We start from the raw sequence: 21,093 nt of genomic DNA, 5'->3' as shown, positions 1-21,093 counted from the left end.
TAAGCCTAACCATTATGCCGTTGTTCCAAACAAGTCAATCTCTATTAATATTGATAGTTTTATTTTGATTTTGTAAATTATTATTTTTTAAATAAAAAAAATGTAAAATGAAAATTTCTCAAAAATTGATGGGCTCCTTGCGTGGTCCATCAGTGACGGCCCATTCGTTATTGCCTCTAAGGGCTTCGTACTCTAGTCCAGTTCTCCTTGCGGGTTGCTCTGCTTCCATGAGCAGTAGCGCGGCGGTGCAGAGGCGATTCGATCTCGCTGCCATGGGGGACGCAGCTACGAGGCGGCAGAGGCGCGTGGGGAACGAGGATGACGACGACGATGACGAAGAGGAGGATGACCAAGGTTCGGAGGCCTGGGGGCGTGCTTACGCCGACGAGCGCTCGTGGGAGGATCTCCAGGAGGACGAGTCCGGCCTCCTCCGCCCGATCGACACCAAGGCGCTCGCCTACGCGCAGTACCGTCGACGTCTTCTCCAGAAGTGTGCTGCCTCCGCCACCTCCAGTATCCAGAAAGGCCTTATTCGATACCTCTATCTTATCATCGACCTCTCTCGGGTGCGTCCTCCCCTTCTAACTCTTTTATCGTTGCTTTTGACAAATGTATGGGTTCTGTGCTTTTGGGTTTGGATTGATACCGATTGCAGACTTCCCTGCGTCGAGATTTAGGGGTGTTAGCTTAGTTCGTTAATATCAATATGCACAACCCTAATTGAGTTTCTAGTTCAATTGGCATTCGTTTAGTTACTCAAACAGTCGCCTTTCCTTGTAAGCATGAATTCTCTATCCACGCATAACCATTGGCAGGTATGACCATTTGATTGGCGATGGTTCCTGCTTAAATGGCAGCTAAATTATGAAGCTGTCCGTAGATTTGACCGATTTTCATATCTATATTTTCTTATGGAAAGGCGTGATGTTGCACTGAAGGTCATTTATAATTTGCCAGAGTTGAATATATGTTTCATGCAGTTTGGATTATGATAGCGGGGACCAAATACAATATACCACTGGCTTCGGTAGAAAGTATTGTGTAACGCAGGTTTTTACCTTAGCTCCTAAATCTTGCCATTAAAAGTCACAATTTGGACTCTTAATAAATTCCTTCTTTAAAACTTTAATTAGGTTACTGTTGCAATTTAGACGCTAGGGCTTAGCAATTCTTATATGTACCTACCCGTGTGATCTTCTATGCTATCCAATTAATGAAAATTTACCTTGTCATTTTGTTGAGTTGGTTTTGTTTTTCAGCTCATGGGTCAGAATTTTAAAAACCTATGTTTGTTCAGCATGAATTAATAAAATAATTATCAAACTTCAGGCGGCTTCAGTGACAGATTATCGCCCCAGTCGTATGGTTGCTGTTGCTAAGTGTGCGGAGATTTTTATTAGAGAGTTCTTTGATCAGAATCCATTGTCTCATATGGGTATCGTGACCATAAAAGATGGTGTTGCTCATCAATTAACAGAGATAGGAGGCAGCCCAGAGTCACAGATTAGAGCCCTAATGGGTAAACTTGAATGTTCAGGTGATGCTTCCTTACAGAATGCCCTAGAACTAGTTCATGGATACCTGAGCCACATTCCATCTTATGGCCACCGTGAAGTACTGTTCTTGTACTCAGCTCTTAATACATGTGATCCAGGAGATATAATGGAAACAATTCAAAAATGCAAGAAAGCTAAAATTAGATGTTCTTTAATTGGTTTATCAGCAGAATTTTTCATATGTAAGCATCTGTGTGAAGAGACGGGGGGTTCTTACACTGTGGCATTGGATGAGGTAAGCTATATGCACTTGGCTTTGGCTTTCAGTATCTGGACTTTGTATGAATGATACATTGCACATGGCAGTCCCATTTCAAGGAGTTGTTTCTGGAGCATGCACCGCCACTTCCAGCAATAGCAGAATATGCAACAGCTAATTTAATCAAGATGGGCTTTCCTCAAAGAGGAGCCGAGGGCGTCATTGCTATATGTTCTTGCCACAAAGATGTGAAGATTGGTGGGGGTTACACTTGTCCAAGATGTAAAGCACGTGTCTGTGAATTACCATCTGAATGTCGAATTTGTGGTTTGACCTTAGTTTCCTCTCCTCATCTTGCAAGATCTTACCACCATCTTTTTCCAGTGACACCATTTAATGAGGTTTCGTCTGCTGTTCCATTTAAAGTCAGCCAAAAGTTTGCACAAACTTGTTATAGTTGCCAACAGAGCTTTGTGAGCCATGGTAAGAACATGCAACCATCTCAATTTCTCATTGTGCCTTATTGTTTTATTTTCAGTCAAGATGGTTTAAGTTTGGTTAGATATGTTGCATATTCTTAATTTCTTTAGATGCCCCTATCTAATTATTTCTTATGAAGTAACTTACTGTACAGGAGCATATGGTCTTTGCTATAGCAACAATAACTTAATAACCAATTGTTGTTTTGTATTTATTGTACTTAAATAAACAATCTTCTGTTGCTGTGCGAAATATTGGTAGACCTTTCTTATTATTACAATATTTGAGTACTCACTGCAAGTGCATGCTTTGAAGCATAGGGTGTGGTGGTTGAGGCATGGGGTTTTGCCACATGAGGTCTTGGGGCCAAATGAGCATGTCTTCCCCCATACCTTGGCCACCTGTACTAATGGCTAGTAGCCATCCGTGATTTACCTCCACTCGTTGGCCTAGTGACGGGTTGACGGGGGCGCTGGGGCGAGCAAATCGCCTTTTTTGCCACATGCTTTGAAGCAATCAGTTCAAACATTACAAGGCACCTTGGAAATTGAAGGTTTACGTTACACACTCCTAATTACTCTATTGTCTTTACTGAGTCAATTACATGCACATGCTGATTATGTGATAGACTAACAATGATTTAATAGGATTTGAGAATATTGTATTTTGAAGTGTTGATATAAAGTGTTTGATCTGAATATGAATTTCTCTCTTGAACTCTGCCCAATATAGTCTTGTTGCAGGACCCACCTTGTGTCAATCTACCTATGAGAGATATTGGTCATCATTAAGAACTATACCAGCATACCCATCGTTAAGGACTACACACTAACAAATGTATATGCCACCTATATTAGTTCATAAGAGAGAAGGGGCTTGAAATTCTAGGTGGAATTGCAGATTCAATGTGATGTACCAGAGAATAGAATTTAAAGAATTACCTACTTGTTGGAGGAACCTATTTTATCTTTTTGAATCCCATATTTGAAATTCTGATAAGATCGATTCATTAAATTGAATAGATTACTTTGACCAAGTTATAACTATTATCCAATTTTAACATTAATGTCATGTGTAAATAGAGTTCTTAAGTTGACATCACAGAAGGATAACAAATGCTAGACAGTAAAATTTGTAAAATCATAAAATCAGGTAGGACAGCGAAATTAAGTTGCTTCTGAGGTTTGCTTTTCTTAAACTGCTGCTATTTTAAAATTGATCAAGTAATCAAATTTCAAGTATGATAAGAAATGTATTGGTAATTGGTTATGACGTTGAACAAATTCTTAAGCCATGTCTCTTATGTGAAATCGGAGAACCAAACGTTGACAGTTTCTTATATTCCTGTGCTCAATGTGCTAGCGCACATTTTCATGTACTAATAAATGACCATCTTTAGTTGATAAAGTGCAGGAAAAATGGTTAATTTGTGTAGAATAGAAGTTTATCATGGAAACAAGAAAATATATTAAATATTGCAGCTACTGGAAGAAAAAGAGGAAAAGGTAGTGAAGAAAGAAAATGTGTTTCAACTGCTAGTTTTGCACCGTCACACTGGATGCACCTGCAGGTTGCCCAGTTCAGCTACTAAAAACTTGCAATGTAGTCTCTCTCTCTCTCTTTATTACCTTCTCTCTTGCCTTTGGAGTTGTGTTGTATGTTTACCTTATCTCTCTTATCTGCAGGTGGGTATAACTCTCTTCGATATATTTGTGTACAAAAAACATATAGGAGGACATTAGTAAATGTAGAACGATTTAAAAAAATGATATACATATTTGTAAATAGTCCTGGCATCTTAACACGTAAATTGCACCGAAGTGAATTGTACAACCTCCGCTATGACTGGAAGCATTTTTAGTGTTGCTTTGGAGTCCTAAAAATGTGGAAATATTTGCTTGTAAAAAGCGGTTGATGCTAAGTCAATACACGTCACATGTAAGGATTTGGCTTTCCTTTTCAATTGTAAAGAGCATCCTGTATGTGACATAACTACTAAGGCAATTCAGATGTGCTGTCTAGAACCTAGGCACACCATATTAATAATACTAGAATACATAGACCTTTGTTATTCATGATTGTAGCACTTAGAATCACTTGATCAATTGCACATATCGAGTGAATATAGGGCACTTGAAACTGCTTATCTGCTCGAACCTTCTATTTTTTCTGGAGAATGCTGCCTTTTAAAATTTCTTTTATTCAATTTTTTACTTGCATCATCTTTTGCAGGAAGCAAATCCACTCCCCATGTATCTTGTCCAAAATGTAACCAAGCTTTCTGCCTCGACTGCGACATCTACATCCACGAGAGCTTGCACAATTGCCCAGGCTGTGAGAGCCGACCTGGCTCAACTACATAAATGTTGTGGATTGCATCCTAGAGTTCATCTTATCGATGGTGTATCTCAGCATTTCATGCCAGCCTACAAGTTTATGGTTCAACAGGTTGAATTATTCAATGATATGGCTCGCCATCAGTTTTTCTGCCATAATATGAGACGTGAAAATGAATATCGCGATTGAATGGCCTGCCTATACATCTCAGGTTTACTGATTTGGACGTTGAAGTCTCTTGTGGACACTATTTCCTGCCACCAAACTTGAATCTCCAATCGGAGCAATCACTGGTGCAAGCTACAAGGTTCCTCTGCAACAACTGAAATTTGAGTATGTACTCTTGAGACTTTGAGGTTTCATTTTGTTTCATGGCGTTGAGTTTGAAGAATTATTAATTTACATCCTATCAAAAGTTACCTTTTTATTTTTTTTTTCCCTGGGGTTTGAATAAGAAAATTGAAAAACCATCTTTCAGGGTCATTATGTTCCCACAATACTTTTAACGTCAACCTTACGCCCAAGCCCACTCGATTCTATATCGATACCGTGCGCACTCGAATCATGTTTCGGTAAAAAAGGCACAAAAATGACCCATTCTACTTAAAATATAAAATATATAATATGAATACAAGAAATTCTCAAAATCACATAAACGAGGTCAAATTTGATGGCTCGAATTATTCTCTGTGGAAATCAAGAAAAGTTCCTCCCATCTTTAGTCGATGCTCTTGAACCAAATTAACAAGGTAGTGTTTCATCACCAACTCGCCATCAATAATTATGTTCCTCCCACACAAAAAGGCAAAATGGCATCAAAGCATTCTTTAAATTCCCATTTGAACTCAACTTGAAGATGCCCAACACACACAAACACACACAGCAGTGCTCCTGCATTGCATGCATGCATGATGATGCGCCCAATTATCCCACTTAAAAAAACTACAGACCCCTTAAAGTTCCTCTTTTCCTAAAGGAAAGGAAAAAAGCTATGGCTTTTGTGGAGGAAAAAGCTAGCATTATTCTCCATTCCTCCTCCTCCTCCTCCTCCACAAGGGAACAGTGCTGCACCAGATCATGATCCCCTTCTCCTTTTGAGAGCACATATGCTCAACACACTTGCCTTGCCTCCGTGCAAAAGAACCCTCAATGAAGTCAACACAAAAGTTTTAAGGCAGAGTTGCTTTAATTAACTCGCAAAGGGACTCCTATCGTGTAGCTCTCATCATGCCCGCCATGTGCCTGATTGAGATGTGACTGCTGAGCTTGAATATATACACAGAATCAGATTTCAGCTACCATGGCGTACGTCGTTCAGAGCATGCAAGAACAATCCGATTAACTTCATCCTTAGAGCTTGAATATACGTGTTCATGGATGATGATGGACATGGCAGCAGCATGGTCGCAGGGATACATGTGATATGATGAAAAGAGCGTGAGATTTGTTTAATTTGGTCCACACGTGCATGCATGCGTTCGAGTGCCGGGTCCATTAGTTTCGCACGCCATGGCGTCGCCATTTATGACTTCTGTTTCGACCAGCTGAAGAAAGTTCTTACGCACTCATCTAGATGATCAAGACATGGATCCGAAGAGCAAGAATGACAAACAAAGTTAAGCTGAGAGGGGATTTCAGACACCCACAAAGGTGATGGATGTGGAGGGACTGGGAATTCCCGCGGTTATCGTTACTCTAGCATGCATGCGGGGGTAAGTTGACAATCATGAAAATTTAGGGGGGTTTTGGCAAAAGAGTCTGCATATTGACTCGCTCTCTTTCTGGCTTCTACTGTCCAACTTTAATTTGTCACAGGCGAAATGTCGTCGTCTTCCTCTTTTTCTTTATTATTTTTTCTGAAAAAAAAGATTTCTTTTTTTTTTCTTTAATGGCTTGTTGCAGTTGTCGGACTTGGACGACTCAGTACGCATCCCATTAATCCCCGCAACCTTTTAATTTTTATTACAAAAATACCCCTACGCTCCCGGACAGTGGGATGAATTTTTCTTATTTAGTCCCTGTATTAATCTTTTTTACAGGAAAAAAAGTTTACATTAAATTTATTTTCCCTCACAGCGGTTATAATTATTATGATTTCTTTGAGAAATTAATTTATATTATAAATTTATCTTTAAGTCACTTAGATTACATTTAAAAGTATGAAATTTATGTGTAGGTTAAATATTAATTATGAATCTTTCATATATTTAAGTTGATTTTCAATATGTATTATGAATGGAGACTTATTTTAATGGAAAATGGAATGAAACGGAATATTTTGCATTGCAAATGTCCTAGAAGGATTTAGGTTGGTTGGAGAATTTTAAAAATTGGAGGACCGATTTGATAACTGTGCTGAGAGACTTGGTCCCTTAGTGGCATTTCAGTCAATAAATGCATTTGGCACGGGCAAATCTGGAATCAGAAAGATTATCCGAACGTAAGATCGCTTGTAGGGAAATGACACCCTGTCATCGTTCTTCTCTTTGCATTTCCCAAAACGAAATGTCGCAAAGGTCAAAACTCCTCGTCCTCTCCGCGAGCCACACCTCTCTCCTCTATAATTCTTCGTGACGGCTCCCACCTCTGACGAGAACCAATCCGCCTGCTTTCCTCCTTCATCCTCCGCTTCACGATCCCCATCTCTCTCCTCTATAATTCTTCTGAGCGGAGAATCGATCCGCCTCTTTTTCCTCCTCCTAGGGTTCGTCCATCCGCAGCAGTCTGATCCTTGCCGAAATCCGCGGCGAAGGGTTAGAACAGAGGCGATTTCGGGGATCCTGTTTCGCAAGCCGCGCGACCTGAAGGAAAGGTGTCGCCTTGGTCCGGTTTTGTAACTGTATTTTTGCCTTGCCCCTTCTCTGCAGCGGACGAAGCCATGGCGAACTCGTGGAGTAGAGCGAAGAGAGCCTTCGGGCTCAATCTTTGCGTCTCTATGCCGCAAACCGCCGATATCGACGACGACGGCCCTCGTACAGCCGAGGCTGCGACCGGCGGCAGGAGGGACTCGACCGACGCCGCTTTCCCTTCGGATTCTTCGCCAGGAGGCTCGACGGCGACGCAGGAACTACAGCCGCAGATGCCCACAACGCCGAATCCGTCCTCTGGTGGCCTCCGGCTTCGTAGATCCTTAAGCAGATCGACGAAGGTGCGTACTTTTATGGTTTCTATTTGTTTATTTGTTTTGTGCTAGTTATTGATTATTCTTCGATTTGGTAATCCGCTTTTTGCTGAGGTTCTTGCGATTTCAAGAAACTTTGTCATGACAGAGGCATATATTTAGAGAAGATAAAATGCTCCCCTTCGATGTGACTTTTATTTGTTTATTGTTCCATCAAAATAAGCAAACTCGCATTTTCCCTCTTACATATTGTTGTCGCTTGTGCTCTTCCCGATAACGTCTTGCGGCCCCTTGGTCTTGAGGATCAATACAATTTTACTTATTGGAAAAAGGGCGAGGATTTTTTTATTTTCTTCTTCAATCCTCGGTAGGTAAAGTGGCTTCATGTGAAGGCGTGAGGGTTTGTTTTCTTTTGTTTCTTACCCTTTTCAAATTAGAGACTGTTGAGTGTTGACTAAGTATGGCTAAGGCTAAACTTACGAGGCCCCTCAAACCCAATGAATAAATAAAAAACATTCAAGCTTTCTTAATTTAAGCACACTGCTGCTGTTGATTTTGCTTGCACAGTTTGTTCCAAATAATTTCCATTTGGTTTTTTTTTAAGAATTATAATGGATGAAAATGATGGGGTAGCTAAAGTGGCTAAGATTTTTGTTGTTTAACTGGCTATAGCCTTTGATGGACTTTAGTAAATGCGTGCCTTCTTATGAGCTGTACTCCCAATGCTGTAATGACTAATGTGAAGTAGCTCAATCGCCATCATTTGGACTGTATGGGAATTACAACGTGAACATCATTAGCAGGTTAGATGATGGGTGAAAGATTATTATGATCAGTCCTTGACGAACTTTTATGAATCTGGTCCAACATGAAAAATGTGGTTTCTTTCTTTCATTTTTCTTTTGAAGTTTCTGGTGGATATCTAGGTAGTTTCTATCTATGATAACACCTTGTCCTACAGTCACAGATTGTGCATGTTGCTAATTAATCCATGTCATATGATGTTCTAGTATATATTCTTGGTAACTTCTAATGACCAGTTGAGTTGATGTTCATCCATTTATCTAGTGTTTGTGACTTAACACTTCTATTCACTTCATTTCCAAACAAATTTCTATAATTGTTTGATAAAACTATGAAACATCAAAACATATTGTTATTACATTAGGAACAAATAGACGTTGATAACTTCTTTGGCTTTTTAGAGAGCTATAAGCTACTTCTGTTAATGAATTTTCTTTGTAGGGACATTGAAGGCATTCTTTTGCATGCATTTTATAGGGTCTGCGTTGTTAAATAGGGTACTGATCCAAATCATGCATGCATTGTTAACATATTACTTAAATTATATATAATTTAGATCATTAAGCCAAGTAAATATTCCTATCATCTGAGAATGCATAAGCTTCCAGATTCCACCTTGCCTTCAGTCTCTTTTTCCAGTTTCATCTTTGTATTTTATATTTTCTAAAATCTGGTTAAATAGTGATATTGGTACAGCTACTTGCAAGTTACCTAACTTAGAGAATATACGTAAACTGAAAAAGTACCACGACACTTAAGCAAAGAATCTTTTCTAGTGCAATATCTTATCAGCATAATTTCCTTCTTTTTTTCAGTTTTTTGCTATGTTTTGGCCAGCATATATGCTTTTTGTTGGTGCTTTACCATCTTAAATTTTCTTTGTATTGTTTTGAAAACTTCGGCATGTTCTACAATCAGGAAATTTTGATGATTCCCTTATGGAGATATTCTTCTAATGGTGAAAATGAAACAAATTTATTTCTTCGGTCTCTCACTTGTTTAGTTTTATTGCATTACTTGTTTGTAACTGATTTCCTTTACTATTTGTTTCTGTTCGTATTCTTCCTATCACACTTCATTTTGGTAGTTTTCTGACATTGTACCGTTTTGCTCCTTATTTTAGAAGACATGCACCATTTGTCTTGGTACCATGAAAGCTGGGCAAGGCCATGCTCTCTTCACTGCCGAATGCTCTCACACATTTCACTTCCAGTGCATTGCCTTCAATGTGAAATATGGCAACTATGTGTGTCCAGTTTGCAGAGCTAAGTGGAAAGAGTTGCCCTTTCAAGCCCCCCTCACTGTTGAACATCCTCATGGTAGAGCCAGAGTAAATCCAGTCAATTGGTCACAGGAAGATGGCCAAATGACAGTTATACGCATGCTTACTCGAGCAAATTCAGCTAATCAGCAACACCGTCCATTGCCTTTCTTCCATGCTTCTGAACCGAGCACTTTCAATGACGATGAGCCTCTAAACTTCCAGCCAGTAACAGGGGGAATTATGCAGCCAAAATCTGCTAGACGTGTAGAAATCAAATCAGTTCCATTATTCTCGGCCGTTCCAAAATCAGTCTCCCAGGAGAACTTCATTGTCTTGATACGTCTGAAGTCCTCTAATGCTATCGGTGAACAAAGCCCTAGTAGAAACCTCAATATTGCTCCTGGAATGTCACGGAGTTCTCGTGCTCCTGTAGATCTTGTCACTATACTTGACACCAGTGGCAGCATGGCCGGCACGAAGCTAGCACTTTTGAAGCGTGCCATGAGTTTTGTAATCCAAAATCTTGGTCCCCTTGATCGACTTTCAGTTATTGCCTTTTCATCAACTGCACGGAGGCTTTTCCCCCTCAGGAAGATGACAGAATCCGGCCGGCAGCAAGCACTGCTAGCTGTAAATTCATTAGTGTCTAGTGGGGGTACTAATATTGCAGAAGGCCTCAGAAAAGGTGCCAAAGTGATCGATGAACGCAAGGAGCAGAACCCAGTATGCAGTGTTATCCTTCTATCTGACGGTCAGGACACATACACTATGTCCTCCAATTTGGGTAGAAATCTTCAAACTCGTCCAGACTATAGGTCACTTATTCCATCGTCGATTCTTGGCCACACAACACACCAGATTCCTGTCCATACTTTTGGTTTCGGCACCGACCATGATTCCTCTGCAATGCATTCCATCTCTGAGATTTCAGGTGGAACATTCTCTTTTATTGAGTCTGAGATTGTGATTCAAGATGCATTCGCTCAGTGCATCGGTGGGCTCCTAAGTGTGGTTGTGAAAGAGATGCATTTGACGGTGGAATCTGTGCAACCCGGTGTGCAAATTGTCGCGATTAAATCTGGCAGCTATACAAATAAGATAGAAGATAATATGCTATCTGGATCAATCAATGTGGCCAACCTCTATGCAGACGAAGAGAGAGATTTTCTTGTGTATATTAACCTACCACCTTCTCAAGACACTCGGCAGCTCAGGGTGCGTTGTGCATATGTAGATGCTATCTCCAAAGAAACTGTCAGTCTGCAAGATGAAGTAAGGATTGAAAGGCCAGAAACTGTCGTATCATGCACACCATCTGTGGAGGTTGACAGACAGATAATTCGTGTCCAATCTGCTGAGGCAATGCAAGATGCCAGAGATGCTGCTGATCATGGTGCTTTAGATGAAGCAGTATACATACTCGAGGAGCAGAGGAGGAGACTGGCTGACTCCTTGGCTCGACTGTCCGGTGACCAACTTTGCCTGGCTCTGGATGCAGAACTAAGAGAGATGCAGGAGAGGATGGCTAGCCAGCAGAGATATGAATCCTCTGGCCGTGCATATCTGCTATCAGGGCTGAGCTCACATTCATGGCAGAGAGCAACAGCACGTGGAGACTCCACGGAGTCTGCTAGCCTCCTCCACGCTTATCAGACTCCTTCAATGGTTGACATGCTCCATCGTTCACAGATATTTTCCTCTTCCCCCAGGGTTCCCACCCGTCGTATTCAATCCTCAAGGTCATTCTCTGGGCCACCTCAACTGAGGTGATCCGTGTGAGACTGACAACCATGTTCTGCAAGACATGTACTTGTAGAACATAGCTCATATCTTTTCTTCTATTTGAAGTCATGCATGATGGGTTCAGGTATACTGGAGAAAGTGAAAGGTGGAGATTCAAGTGGGAAAAAAAATTGGGGAATGCTTCAAGGGTGCAAGTGAATAAAAACGGGAGAGGTGGCGAAAAAATATATTAGGTTGTCTTTTTTCCTCTCTTTTCATCTGATTTTTGTTATGTACTGGTGTAGATAGTAGATTTTCCCTTCAAAGGGGGTGACTAGTTGGTGGTAGTTGGAAATATGTGGGTTTTCTTTCCTCTTCAATTTCATATACCTGCATTTTTCTCTGTGCTCAAACACGCATAAGCACAGTATTTCACTTTTCCTTCAATTCTTTTAGTCATATTCACTATTAAATCCTTCATTGCCCAAGGCTTATTTTTGTGGATACTTGATCGATGCAGGTTATGGTTTTATATTGCTGTTGGAGGTTGAAAGGTTTCTCTATATCAGTTCTCGTGTTACCCTAATTATCTTCTGACAAAAAACACTGTCAGATTATCAAACAATTGCTTGTTATTACTTCACACTCCACATAGATCTCACTAAAGACTTATGTTGAGTTATTAAGGTGTTTGCCTGCACTGACACTTCTCAGACTAAATTAGGGTAACACAATATATTCTACTTTAAAGCTTAAATATTCCTTATCAAGGTGCAAAATCCATTTCACAATCTGAAATCATCAATAATCAGCAATTTGTGAACCCTAATGGTAATTCGGATATCACATATGTTGCACTTTTCATTGCTACTGTACTTCCAATTTTCAGCTAACGGAGAGCATCAATCCATTAATTTTGTTAGCTCAATTGCTAATCCAAAGTTCCACAGCTCATAAACTCTCTTCGCTGGCCCACAATTCTCCATGCATGATTGAATTGGGCAACAACACTTAGTGCCCATTGAAATTTAAAAATACTACCGGTACTTTGACTGTGTAATAACTTAGCACAGGGTCTCTACACATGTATTTATTTCTATACGTACATATATACTATTGATATACTACTTCAACTGATCATGCGTGATCATGCCCTTTGAATCCTAGCAAACAAATGCCCCACTCCCATTCTTTCCTTTTCACAACCTTGCCACATGTTGCCACAACAATGGGTCAGGGTCTACTCCACATGCCTAAAGATTTGTACGAACCCCATTAAATTATTTTTATTCCTAAATGATGATGCATTCTTGCCAACAATAGCATCTTTCCTCCATTAACCCACATCAAACATCCATTAAATAATCATTTTCTTAGGAAACAATCAATCCGAAAGCATGGACAAAGGCACCACAATGAAGCAAATGGGCTCAAGCCATTGGCCACATAGATCACATCAAGAGGACACAAACCACCACTATGATCAATGAGTGAGCATGCTCTTCCTCTTTATTGTGAGTCTTCATCATCTCTTCTTTTTTAATGTCCTGGTTCAAATGCTAAGACCTCAATTATTGTCCAAGGAAAATACAAATTTTCAAGAGCAATATATATAATGATGAGGAAAAAAAAAGAAGAATTATAGTGAAATAATTCCAAATAGATTAGTACTCTTTTAGTACAATACACTTAATGAAAAAAAAATGTTTCCATGATATACGTTAGAAATATAGAATGTTCTAATTAAAACAGTTGTGACTTTTGTTTCCTTAATTTAAAAGTAAGTGGATGTGCATGTATGGCAATGGATTCTTTGCTTGGTAGGTAGCTTTATTTGGAGAAGCGGTTTCTAGATTTAGCCAGCTCCATGTTTTAAAGGTGAAGCCCATTAATTAATTAACTCGATAAAGATTGCAAAAGCCCTAGTGACCTTTAGTTTGATGATTAAGGTGAAGTCACTTTGGTTATGATGTGATGAGTATTTGTTTAATAAATCAATTTGGCTGATTAATCTAGACGCGCTCTTAATCCTTAAGAATCGAAAATTAACCTACAAAAACTAGCACATAATTAGTTCACCTTCCATTTGAGAGAGAAGTGATCAAGAAAACATTCTAAATGTCTTGTCGCCTCTATGTTGATTTCTTTTCTTTCAATGAGAGAAAAAAATCACATGTTTTTGTTCCAAATTTTATTATATTAATTATCATCATGCATGTAGAACTATCCATGACATGTTCATGATTGGCTTTTAAAATAATATTACTGTATAAAAGGATGTCACATGAATACCATAATTATTAAGCAATATTCTTCTTTAGGTTAAAGCATATACAGCTCAATTTGGCTATTGTTTCTCCCTTTGTCTCCCACTTAATTCTCGGCAATTTGGGTTTAAAATTCATGTTAAAACAAAGCACAAAGATGCAACCTTTTTGATTTCCTTTTATCAATGGGAAAAGGTAGAATGAAGTATAAATTTCATCTGGAAGAGGATGGAGTGATCATGAACATTCATCAGCAAAAATTTGTGCTTTTTGCCTGCAATTTGATGCCAATCATTTGACCAAGGCATCTGCTCTTATACGCGTTAATTTGTGATACTTTGGACTGGCTTTGTCTTCATTTGACTTTACGTCAACCTCACTATCCATGGGAAGTTAGGTATGCCCCTGTAGTTAGGCATGCAACTGTACACCTTTTGGCTTTTGATCGATAAGAACATATAATATAACACAATTGTTTAGAAGGATCGATGAATAAACACCCTTCTAATAATTTTTGCTCGTATAAATATGTAAGCAACCTCTTGATCCCCCTTCCATCGTCCAATGTCGTGTCACTCTCAAGGAGACACTACTAGCTAGCTGCTTAATACTTGATCGCAACTTTCAAGGAAGGGCCGGGGGTCCTTTGTTTTAAGACCCTACCCACAAAAAATATATATAGCACATTACATGGATGAGCAACACTGTTCTTCACCTTTGGGAGAAGAGGAAGGCTGGAGAAAGGGCCCCTGGACTGCCATGGAAGACAAGCTCCTCATTGATCATGTCAACCTCCATGGTGAAGGAAGATGGAGCTCCATTTCCAAATTAACAGGTAATTAATTAATTAGCATACCAGTTGCCCTCCTGATCAATATTAATGTGATAGTTAATCATGTTTTTATACTGTATTTAGGATTAAGGAGGAGTGGAAAGAGTTGCAGGTTGCGTTGGGTGAACTACCTGAGGCCTGACCTCAAGAGAGGAAATATAACACCAGAGGAGGAGGACATCATCCTTGAGCTTCATGCTGCGTGGGGAAATAGGTGACTAGCTATCTTGTTAACTAATTTCATAAAAGCCTTCTTGTATATATATATATATAGCTTGCTGATTATAATATGTATGTGTAATCATAGATGGTCGATTATAGCTCGAAGTCTACCGGGAAGGACCGACAACGAGATCAAGAACTACTGGAGGACACACTACAAGAAGAACAAAGTGCCCTCTAAGAACATGGAAAGGGCTAGAACTCAGTTTCTGAAGCAGCAGCAGCAACAACAACAACAATATGTATCACAACAAATTAGGTACTTGGACTGCAATAGTCATTTTGGTGATAAAGAGGACATGGGGCAGCAGATTGAGCAGGAGGTTGCATACCTGCGCATGCTTCAAGACGGGGGCAGCAGCACCGACAACGGTGGCATAGCTCTTCAGGCCGGCGATGAGTATGGATCGCCGGGGTTGGTGATGGAGGAATACGATGGAGGATTATGGGGGAGTTTGTGGAATCTGGATGATGTGCAGCAAGATCAAGTCGTTGCTTTCCTTTAAGACTATATTATGAATCATAAGAAGGCTACTTACTAGTGCAGATACATAAAAATTACTATGTAATTGCAGTACTCAAGGTGGATGGAGAGGTATGTTAAGAAATAAAACATTATATATAGATTATAGTAAAAGTCTTTGAATATGCTGCAAGATGATGTATTTTATTTATTATAGCTAGAGATATATTTTCTGCACTATAATCTTTCTTTTCAATTCTTCAGCAAAATAGTCTTCTACAGAATTGTGAGTTGCTTTGCTGAATGAAAATATTGCTTTTTGCGTTCTAAATTTGAACTTTTTTTTGGTTAAACAAGTAAAGCATTGCCTTCCCATCCAACTTACTTCAACTTACTTCTCTTGCTCACCCTAAATGATAATGGAATTGGGATCTCTTGCAAGAAAATGGCTTTATTCTATGAAAGGAAAATAAGTTTTAAAGTAGAGATAACTTTGGAGGAGTTAAATGAAAATTTTCCAAATTTAAATGTCAGAAGTGATGCAAAGTTTTGAAATTGTTTAGTCAGAAAAGAATTAAAACAAACATGTGTGTGCTAAAAGACAAAAAAAAAAAAAAAAAGGGCAAAAAGGGTGCTAAAGACAAAAAGAGGAAGCATGGCCACTTGCCTGCCAGCTGTCAGAAGACAAAGAGAAGATTGCCTCTCTGAAAAATCCAGTTAGCAACACGTGTATGGCTGCGGTTGGATAGTAAGGCGCCTGGATCCCGATTGAATTGAGTGAGCGGCTGAGGTGAGAGATCCTGTCCTGGTACGGATCCAATTCTTGGTTCCTATTAATTTGCCTACTTCTCTCAGTCCCTAAACACAACCAATTCTACTACTGTCAAGAATATTCCTAGAATGATAATGAACTCAGGATGGTGGTTCCAAGAACAATAATAACAATCTTTACTAACAATAATGCTAACAATTTTCAGCTTCATCTAAAAGCATATTGAAGGTTCTTGGAATGTGAATTCTTCTACTGAAGCAATACTTGAAATCTTTACTTACTAAATTATGAAGAGAAAACTTTCATTGAAACACAAGACAGGACTCCTGATCAACAACTGGAATTCTTTCCAGCCAAAACTGTACATCCATTTACATAATGCATAATTAAAACACAAGTGCCGGATTGCTTCAAAACTGTAGATTCGTGTTCCTAAAGCATCAGTTTAACGAAATCTAGTAGATATCGTTCAGCATTTTACAATGAACAAAAATGTGGATCTCGATCTCACTTTTATGCATCTCTTGTAGCATGATAAGCCATCATTTTGTAGAATTCCTCACCGTGTAGCTAGTTGCATCTCATCCAAGTTCTCCATTGCTGGTAGGCAAGATATCCAGGCCAAAGGAATAAATGCAGATATAAACTGGAAGAGAATTCCCAAATGCAAGCGCGAGTAATCGCCCGACGACACTCCGATCAAGGAGGCTAGTCCGACACCGAGAACGCCGCTTAATATTGAGGACAGGCACATTGCTGAAGCGAAGAATGCAAAGAGCGAGGCCTCGCATCCAGAGGGGCATTGCTGTGAGAACAGAACAGAAAAGGGCAGGATCTTGAACTGTGCACAAGCTTCGGCCAGTGAAGAAAAACAGAGCACGTAAATTTCATTAGGTATGCTCAGCTTGGTGTTGATTTGTTTCACCAAGAAGAAGTCTGTAAGGAGGGAGAAGGCATAGAGGATCTGCATGCCAAACATAAGCTTCCTCATCGGGATTCTCTTCAAGCATCTATCGTAGAAGAGAGTTGCACACAGCACCATCATCTGGCCGATCACTTTGGATAATCCGATTACCGAAGGATCGAGCTTCAGAAACTGCGTTTGAAAACAAAACATCGATCCTGAAAGAATGGGAACAATGGCAACAGAAGCTACAGCCCATGAAAGGGGGTAAAAGATCCTCTCTTCATTGATTGCCGCTATGAGATTAGAGACCTTGCTGCTAAGGTTCTCTGAAATTGAACTGCGAACAATTCGGTACTTTGAGCTTGACCGTGAATCAAGCGACGTCTCTCTTGTTGTCAAGGAGAGGGCCAGTTGCAATGCAAGTAGGAAACAGAAAGTGAAAAACATCATATTCGGTTCTTGTATTTTTAGCATGATAAATCCACCAGATAAGTTCCCCAAGAGTGCTCCTGCTGCTAGAGCAATGAACGCATGAGACTGGAGCTCGCCTTCTCTTCGTGTTCTACCGAGCTCAGCGACAAGTGCATCACTGACAACTTCTGTAATTGATGCTCCGAGATTTCCCAATAAAATGCAAGCCATTTGCAAGGAAAATATTTTTCTGTTTGTAGCAAAAAATGCCAGTGTCCCCCAAGACATAAGCTGTAAAAATGCTGCAAGAAAGATGCATTCTTTTTTTAATCACAGGTAAAATTAACCAAGCAAAGCAAAAACATAGAAGAAAGCACATGTTGTAAATCCTTTTTTTCATTGATAACAGCTCAAGTGGTCTTCCAATCTTCTTAGATTATGTACAAAAAAGAAAATTGTATGAATCTTACTTAACTGGTTAATATGCTCTCTGGATTAGAGTAATAGTCAATGGATTATCAGAAATCTAACAAAAGTTTCGGGCTTGAACTTTTGAAGAATAAATAAAGAAGTGCAAAAATCAAGAACTCACCACCAATGGCGATGTAGGGCAGCCTACGAGCACCCCCGATATAAACAGAATCGGAGATGACCCCAAAGAGGGGCTTTGCCACCATGGGGAGGCACCCAGTGTGCTGCACCAGTTGCAGCGTTGACGGGCTCAGGTGGAGGGCATGGACCAGGTGGAAATTGAGGGCCAGCCACGGGAAGCACCTGAAGCCCTGCACCCAGTACCCGAACCCGCACAAAGCCCACACCTGCTGCTGCTCCTCCTCACGGCGGTCGCTCCTCCAGGTGCGACTCGGGGAGATCTCCCAAACACCGTGGCGCCTCCAACTCCCGCCGTGGTGCACGATTTTAGCGGTCTCTGCCCCTCGATTGACGCTGCAGATGAGAGGAGGGAGATGGCGGAGGGGTTTCCCACCCCTACGGGAGGGGAAACTGAAGGAAGCAGCATGGGTACCGGGGACGGGAGCGGCGAGGCAAATCATGGCCTGGAAGAGAGGTATGATTCAGATTGGGAGATCTTTCAATTGGCTGAGAGAAGGGGCGATGGCTGGCTCCATCTCCATGGTTGTCGAGAAAGGTGAGATTTTGAAGACGGTACGAGAGAGCGAGATGGAGTTGTTTGGCGTGTAATGCAAACTGCGAGCGCCCGTGAGAAGAAGAAGAGGGATTGAACGGCTTACAGAGGAAGGCGATGCGCAGCGGCCAGCAGTGCCATGGCTGTCGTCACGCGGTCAATCTATTGATTGACTTTGGACAGGGACGGCGGTGTGGGATTCGAAGGATCTGGAACTAGAGATGCGTATATATTATTTGGAATTTAATAAAATAAGCCAAAATCAATCAATTCATTATTCATATTTGCAAAAAAAAAGAATTTGCCTATTTAATAACAATTTGCCTTTAGTGAATTTAGAAGTATTTTAACAATGAAAAAATTGACAAAAATCAAAAGGCATCCTTAATTGCCAAAATCATAAAAGAATATTTTTTAAAAAAGGAAAATTAGAATTCAAGTAGTGTCTTATAGTAACCATCGAATAGTTACTATAAATTATAAATAGAATACTTTTATATTTGCAAAAAAATATTAATTAGATTAGAATTACTTAAATTTGATTACAATTAATTTAAATTAGTCACTAATATACTGTAATAATTACTAAATGATTGTTATAATAATTTTATGCAAGTTTTATTTTTTTTGAGAGATTTTAATTAATTTTGAATAATATGGACCAATTTAATTTTTTTATATAAAAATATTTTATGTATAGTAGTTTTTAAAATTAAAATAAAAAAATAAATTATCTTAATAGGTATGGCGTAGAGTGTAGTTGTTACGTGTTGTGTGACTATAATAATATTGAAATAGGAATATATTTAGAGAGTGTTTGGCTGAGCTTATAAGCTCTCTAAAATAATTTATAAACTGTTTTGGAGCTTATAAGTTCTTCAAATTTGTTTGGTAAATTTTTTTTCAAACAGCTTATAAGTTGCCAAAATAAGCTATTTTGGAACTTATAAGTTGTTTTTAAAAAAGTATGGAAGACCCTACTTTTTAAAAAACGATCTTATTTTAATATTTTGTTTCTCTAAAATATCCTTATATAATTTCATAAATTCTCATCTTATCCTCCATAAATTTTTATAAGCCTAATATTTTTTTATCTTCGCCGACTTCTCTTCCGACACTGTGTCATCTTCTCCGCTAAAGTCTCTTTCCAATTTTCTCTCCCCCGATGTAGAAATTCGCCCAAAATTCTCTATTAATAAAAATCTCAAAATCCTATATTAATAGTATTATACCATTTTTGATAATTTTATTAATAAAAAGATCTTATAATACCAAACACATCAATATCTTTAAGTTGATTGTAATAAGTTCACCCAAACACTTTAACAACTTATTTTTAAAATAATACCTAACAACTTATAAGCTCCTAAAACAACTTATAAGCTGTACGAACTTATAAACTATTTTTAATAAGTTTAGCCAAACACCCTCTTTTAGTGTAAAAAGAAGATAGGAGATTATATATATGTTTAAATATTATTTAGCACATATTTTATTGTATTGGGAGCATTATTTATATTCACCCAAAAATAATGATTTCATTAGTTTAGTTCGACCCTTTATTTGTTTTAATTGACAAAACACATTTTAGAATATAAACAGAGTTTATTCGATATTGGATCAAACTAAATTTAGAGAGAAGGAAGCCAAAATATGATCATGCCTCGAAGGTAAGGTCATGTTTTCGTCAGCCAAAATCAGCTGTGCAGCATGTTCCACAGTCCGGTAGCTCCCATGAGTGCCTCGCTCCTCGCAGTCTCATGTTATGATCGTGCCTCCCAAATACGATTGTGCAATTTCCAGAGCATAATCCAAATTTCCACAGTGCAGTCGTGCCCCTATGCACGGATGTGTCTTCCTTACAGTGGGTTTCATGCACAATCGTGCCCCAAAGATATGGTCGTGCATTATTACTCTAGGTTTTCACGAGCAGACTGTGTCAAAAGGCACGACCATACCTTCCATCTAGTGGCTTTCATGTCATGGTTGTGCCTTTCAGGCATGGCCATGCCTCATCTACGAACGAAATCAAGTCTCAAACGATGCTAAAACTGAGCCAAAGCCTCCCAGACTGCCAGATCATGCTTAAAAGCACGATAGTGTCAAATCTAGAGTCTTTCCCATGTGTTTCATGGTCTACTCATGTTTGGGGCACGACCATATTGAATCTTGGATTTTTCTACATTACGGACCAAAAGTAAAATGGTCATAACTTTCAGCTCAGTTGGACCCACGGGTCGATCCACCTATCAAAAAGTTAATTTCAAGATCTATAACTTTGGTTCAGAGTGCAAACCGAGAAATTAGATCTAGAGTTCAAAAAATCTATTTTGACATAACCCTGTAAATTTGGCAGATCTATCTGACTCAAACTGTAAATCAAATTTCTAATGACCATAACTTTCGGTTCGGTTAGAGTCAGGGGTCAAACCACCTATCAAAATGTATATACTGTTGGATTATAGAGTTCGCTAGATGGGGGGGGGTGAATAGCGATCGTTAAGAATTCAAAAATCGATTCGAGTATGCAGCGGAAATAAGAAAAATAAAGACAATGCTAACACAACCAATTTTACTTGGTTCGGAGCCTTC

At 39.3% G+C, this 21,093-nt stretch overlaps 4 protein-coding genes across 5 annotated transcripts; 3 read left to right on the top strand and 1 right to left on the bottom strand.

The window, feature by feature from the left end:
- Positions 1-191: 191 nt before the first annotated feature.
- Positions 192-5,008, top strand: LOC122023412 (general transcription factor IIH subunit 2). Of its 2 annotated transcripts, XR_006123115.1 has the most exons (5): positions 192-566; positions 1,330-1,791; positions 1,863-2,238; positions 4,468-4,683; positions 4,784-5,008. XR_006123115.1 is itself a non-coding variant. In XM_042581503.1 (4 exons), the coding sequence occupies exons 1-4, from the start codon at positions 228-230 to the stop codon at positions 4,596-4,598; spliced, it is 1,308 nt and encodes a 435-aa protein (XP_042437437.1). In that variant the 5' UTR covers positions 192-227; the 3' UTR covers positions 4,599-5,008. The 2 variants fall into 2 exon arrangements, 1 of the variants encoding a protein (XP_042437437.1); XM_042581503.1 differs by having other exon boundaries at positions 4,468-5,008.
- A 2,034-nt stretch (positions 5,009-7,042) lies between these two features.
- On the top strand, positions 7,043-11,898 carry LOC122023411 (E3 ubiquitin-protein ligase WAV3-like). Its single transcript, XM_042581502.1, has 2 exons — positions 7,043-7,720; positions 9,621-11,898. Exons 1-2 carry the CDS (start codon positions 7,451-7,453, stop codon positions 11,529-11,531), a joined length of 2,181 nt encoding a protein of 726 aa, XP_042437436.1. The 5' UTR covers positions 7,043-7,450; the 3' UTR covers positions 11,532-11,898.
- A 2,352-nt stretch (positions 11,899-14,250) lies between these two features.
- On the top strand, positions 14,251-15,526 carry LOC122023413 (MYB-like transcription factor EOBII). The gene is made up of 3 exons (XM_042581505.1): positions 14,251-14,585; positions 14,667-14,796; positions 14,890-15,526. Exons 1-3 carry the CDS (start codon positions 14,441-14,443, stop codon positions 15,308-15,310), a joined length of 696 nt encoding a protein of 231 aa, XP_042437439.1. The 5' UTR covers positions 14,251-14,440; the 3' UTR covers positions 15,311-15,526.
- An 840-nt stretch (positions 15,527-16,366) lies between these two features.
- LOC122024570 (probable folate-biopterin transporter 8, chloroplastic) lies at positions 16,367-18,697 on the bottom strand. Its single transcript, XM_042583225.1, has 2 exons — positions 17,950-18,697; positions 16,367-17,659 (listed from the first exon to the last, which is right to left on the bottom strand). The coding sequence occupies exons 1-2, from the start codon at positions 18,407-18,409 to the stop codon at positions 16,599-16,601; spliced, it is 1,521 nt and encodes a 506-aa protein (XP_042439159.1). The 5' UTR covers positions 18,410-18,697; the 3' UTR covers positions 16,367-16,598.
- Positions 18,698-21,093: the final 2,396 nt, after the last annotated feature.

This window comes from Zingiber officinale, chromosome 9B, assembly GCF_018446385.1.
Source record: "Zingiber officinale cultivar Zhangliang chromosome 9B, Zo_v1.1, whole genome shotgun sequence".
Lineage (NCBI taxonomy): Eukaryota > Viridiplantae > Streptophyta > Magnoliopsida > Zingiberales > Zingiberaceae > Zingiber > Zingiber officinale.
The sequence above is the reverse complement of the archived record's forward strand: the minus strand, read 5'-3'. Positions and strand labels throughout refer to the sequence as shown.

What these genes read in the sequence shown, in the direction of transcription:
- LOC122023413 (XM_042581505.1), top strand. Translation starts at nt 14,441, where the DNA reads ATGGATGAGCAACACTGTTCTTCACCTTTGGGAGAAGAGGAAGGCTGG. An exon ending in CTCCATTTCCAAATTAACAG is followed by an intron (nt 14,586 to 14,666) that starts GTAATTAATTAA and finishes TACTGTATTTAG; the next exon opens with GATTAAGGAGGAGTGGAAAG. An exon ending in CATGCTGCGTGGGGAAATAG is followed by an intron (nt 14,797 to 14,889) that starts GTGACTAGCTAT and finishes GTGTAATCATAG; the next exon opens with ATGGTCGATTATAGCTCGAA.
- LOC122024570 (XM_042583225.1), bottom strand. Translation starts at nt 18,409, where the DNA reads ATGATTTGCCTCGCCGCTCCCGTCCCCGGTACCCATGCTGCTTCCTTC. An exon ending in GCCCTACATCGCCATTGGTG is followed by an intron (nt 17,660 to 17,949) that starts GTGAGTTCTTGA and finishes TCTTTCTTGCAG; the next exon opens with CATTTTTACAGCTTATGTCT.
- LOC122023411 (XM_042581502.1), top strand. Translation starts at nt 7,451, where the DNA reads ATGGCGAACTCGTGGAGTAGAGCGAAGAGAGCCTTCGGGCTCAATCTT. An exon ending in CCTTAAGCAGATCGACGAAG is followed by an intron (nt 7,721 to 9,620) that starts GTGCGTACTTTT and finishes TCCTTATTTTAG; the next exon opens with AAGACATGCACCATTTGTCT.
- LOC122023412 (XM_042581503.1), top strand. Translation starts at nt 228, where the DNA reads ATGAGCAGTAGCGCGGCGGTGCAGAGGCGATTCGATCTCGCTGCCATG. An exon ending in ACACTGTGGCATTGGATGAG is followed by an intron (nt 1,792 to 1,862) that starts GTAAGCTATATG and finishes TGCACATGGCAG; the next exon opens with TCCCATTTCAAGGAGTTGTT. An exon ending in ACAGAGCTTTGTGAGCCATG is followed by an intron (nt 2,239 to 4,467) that starts GTAAGAACATGC and finishes CATCTTTTGCAG; the next exon opens with GAAGCAAATCCACTCCCCAT.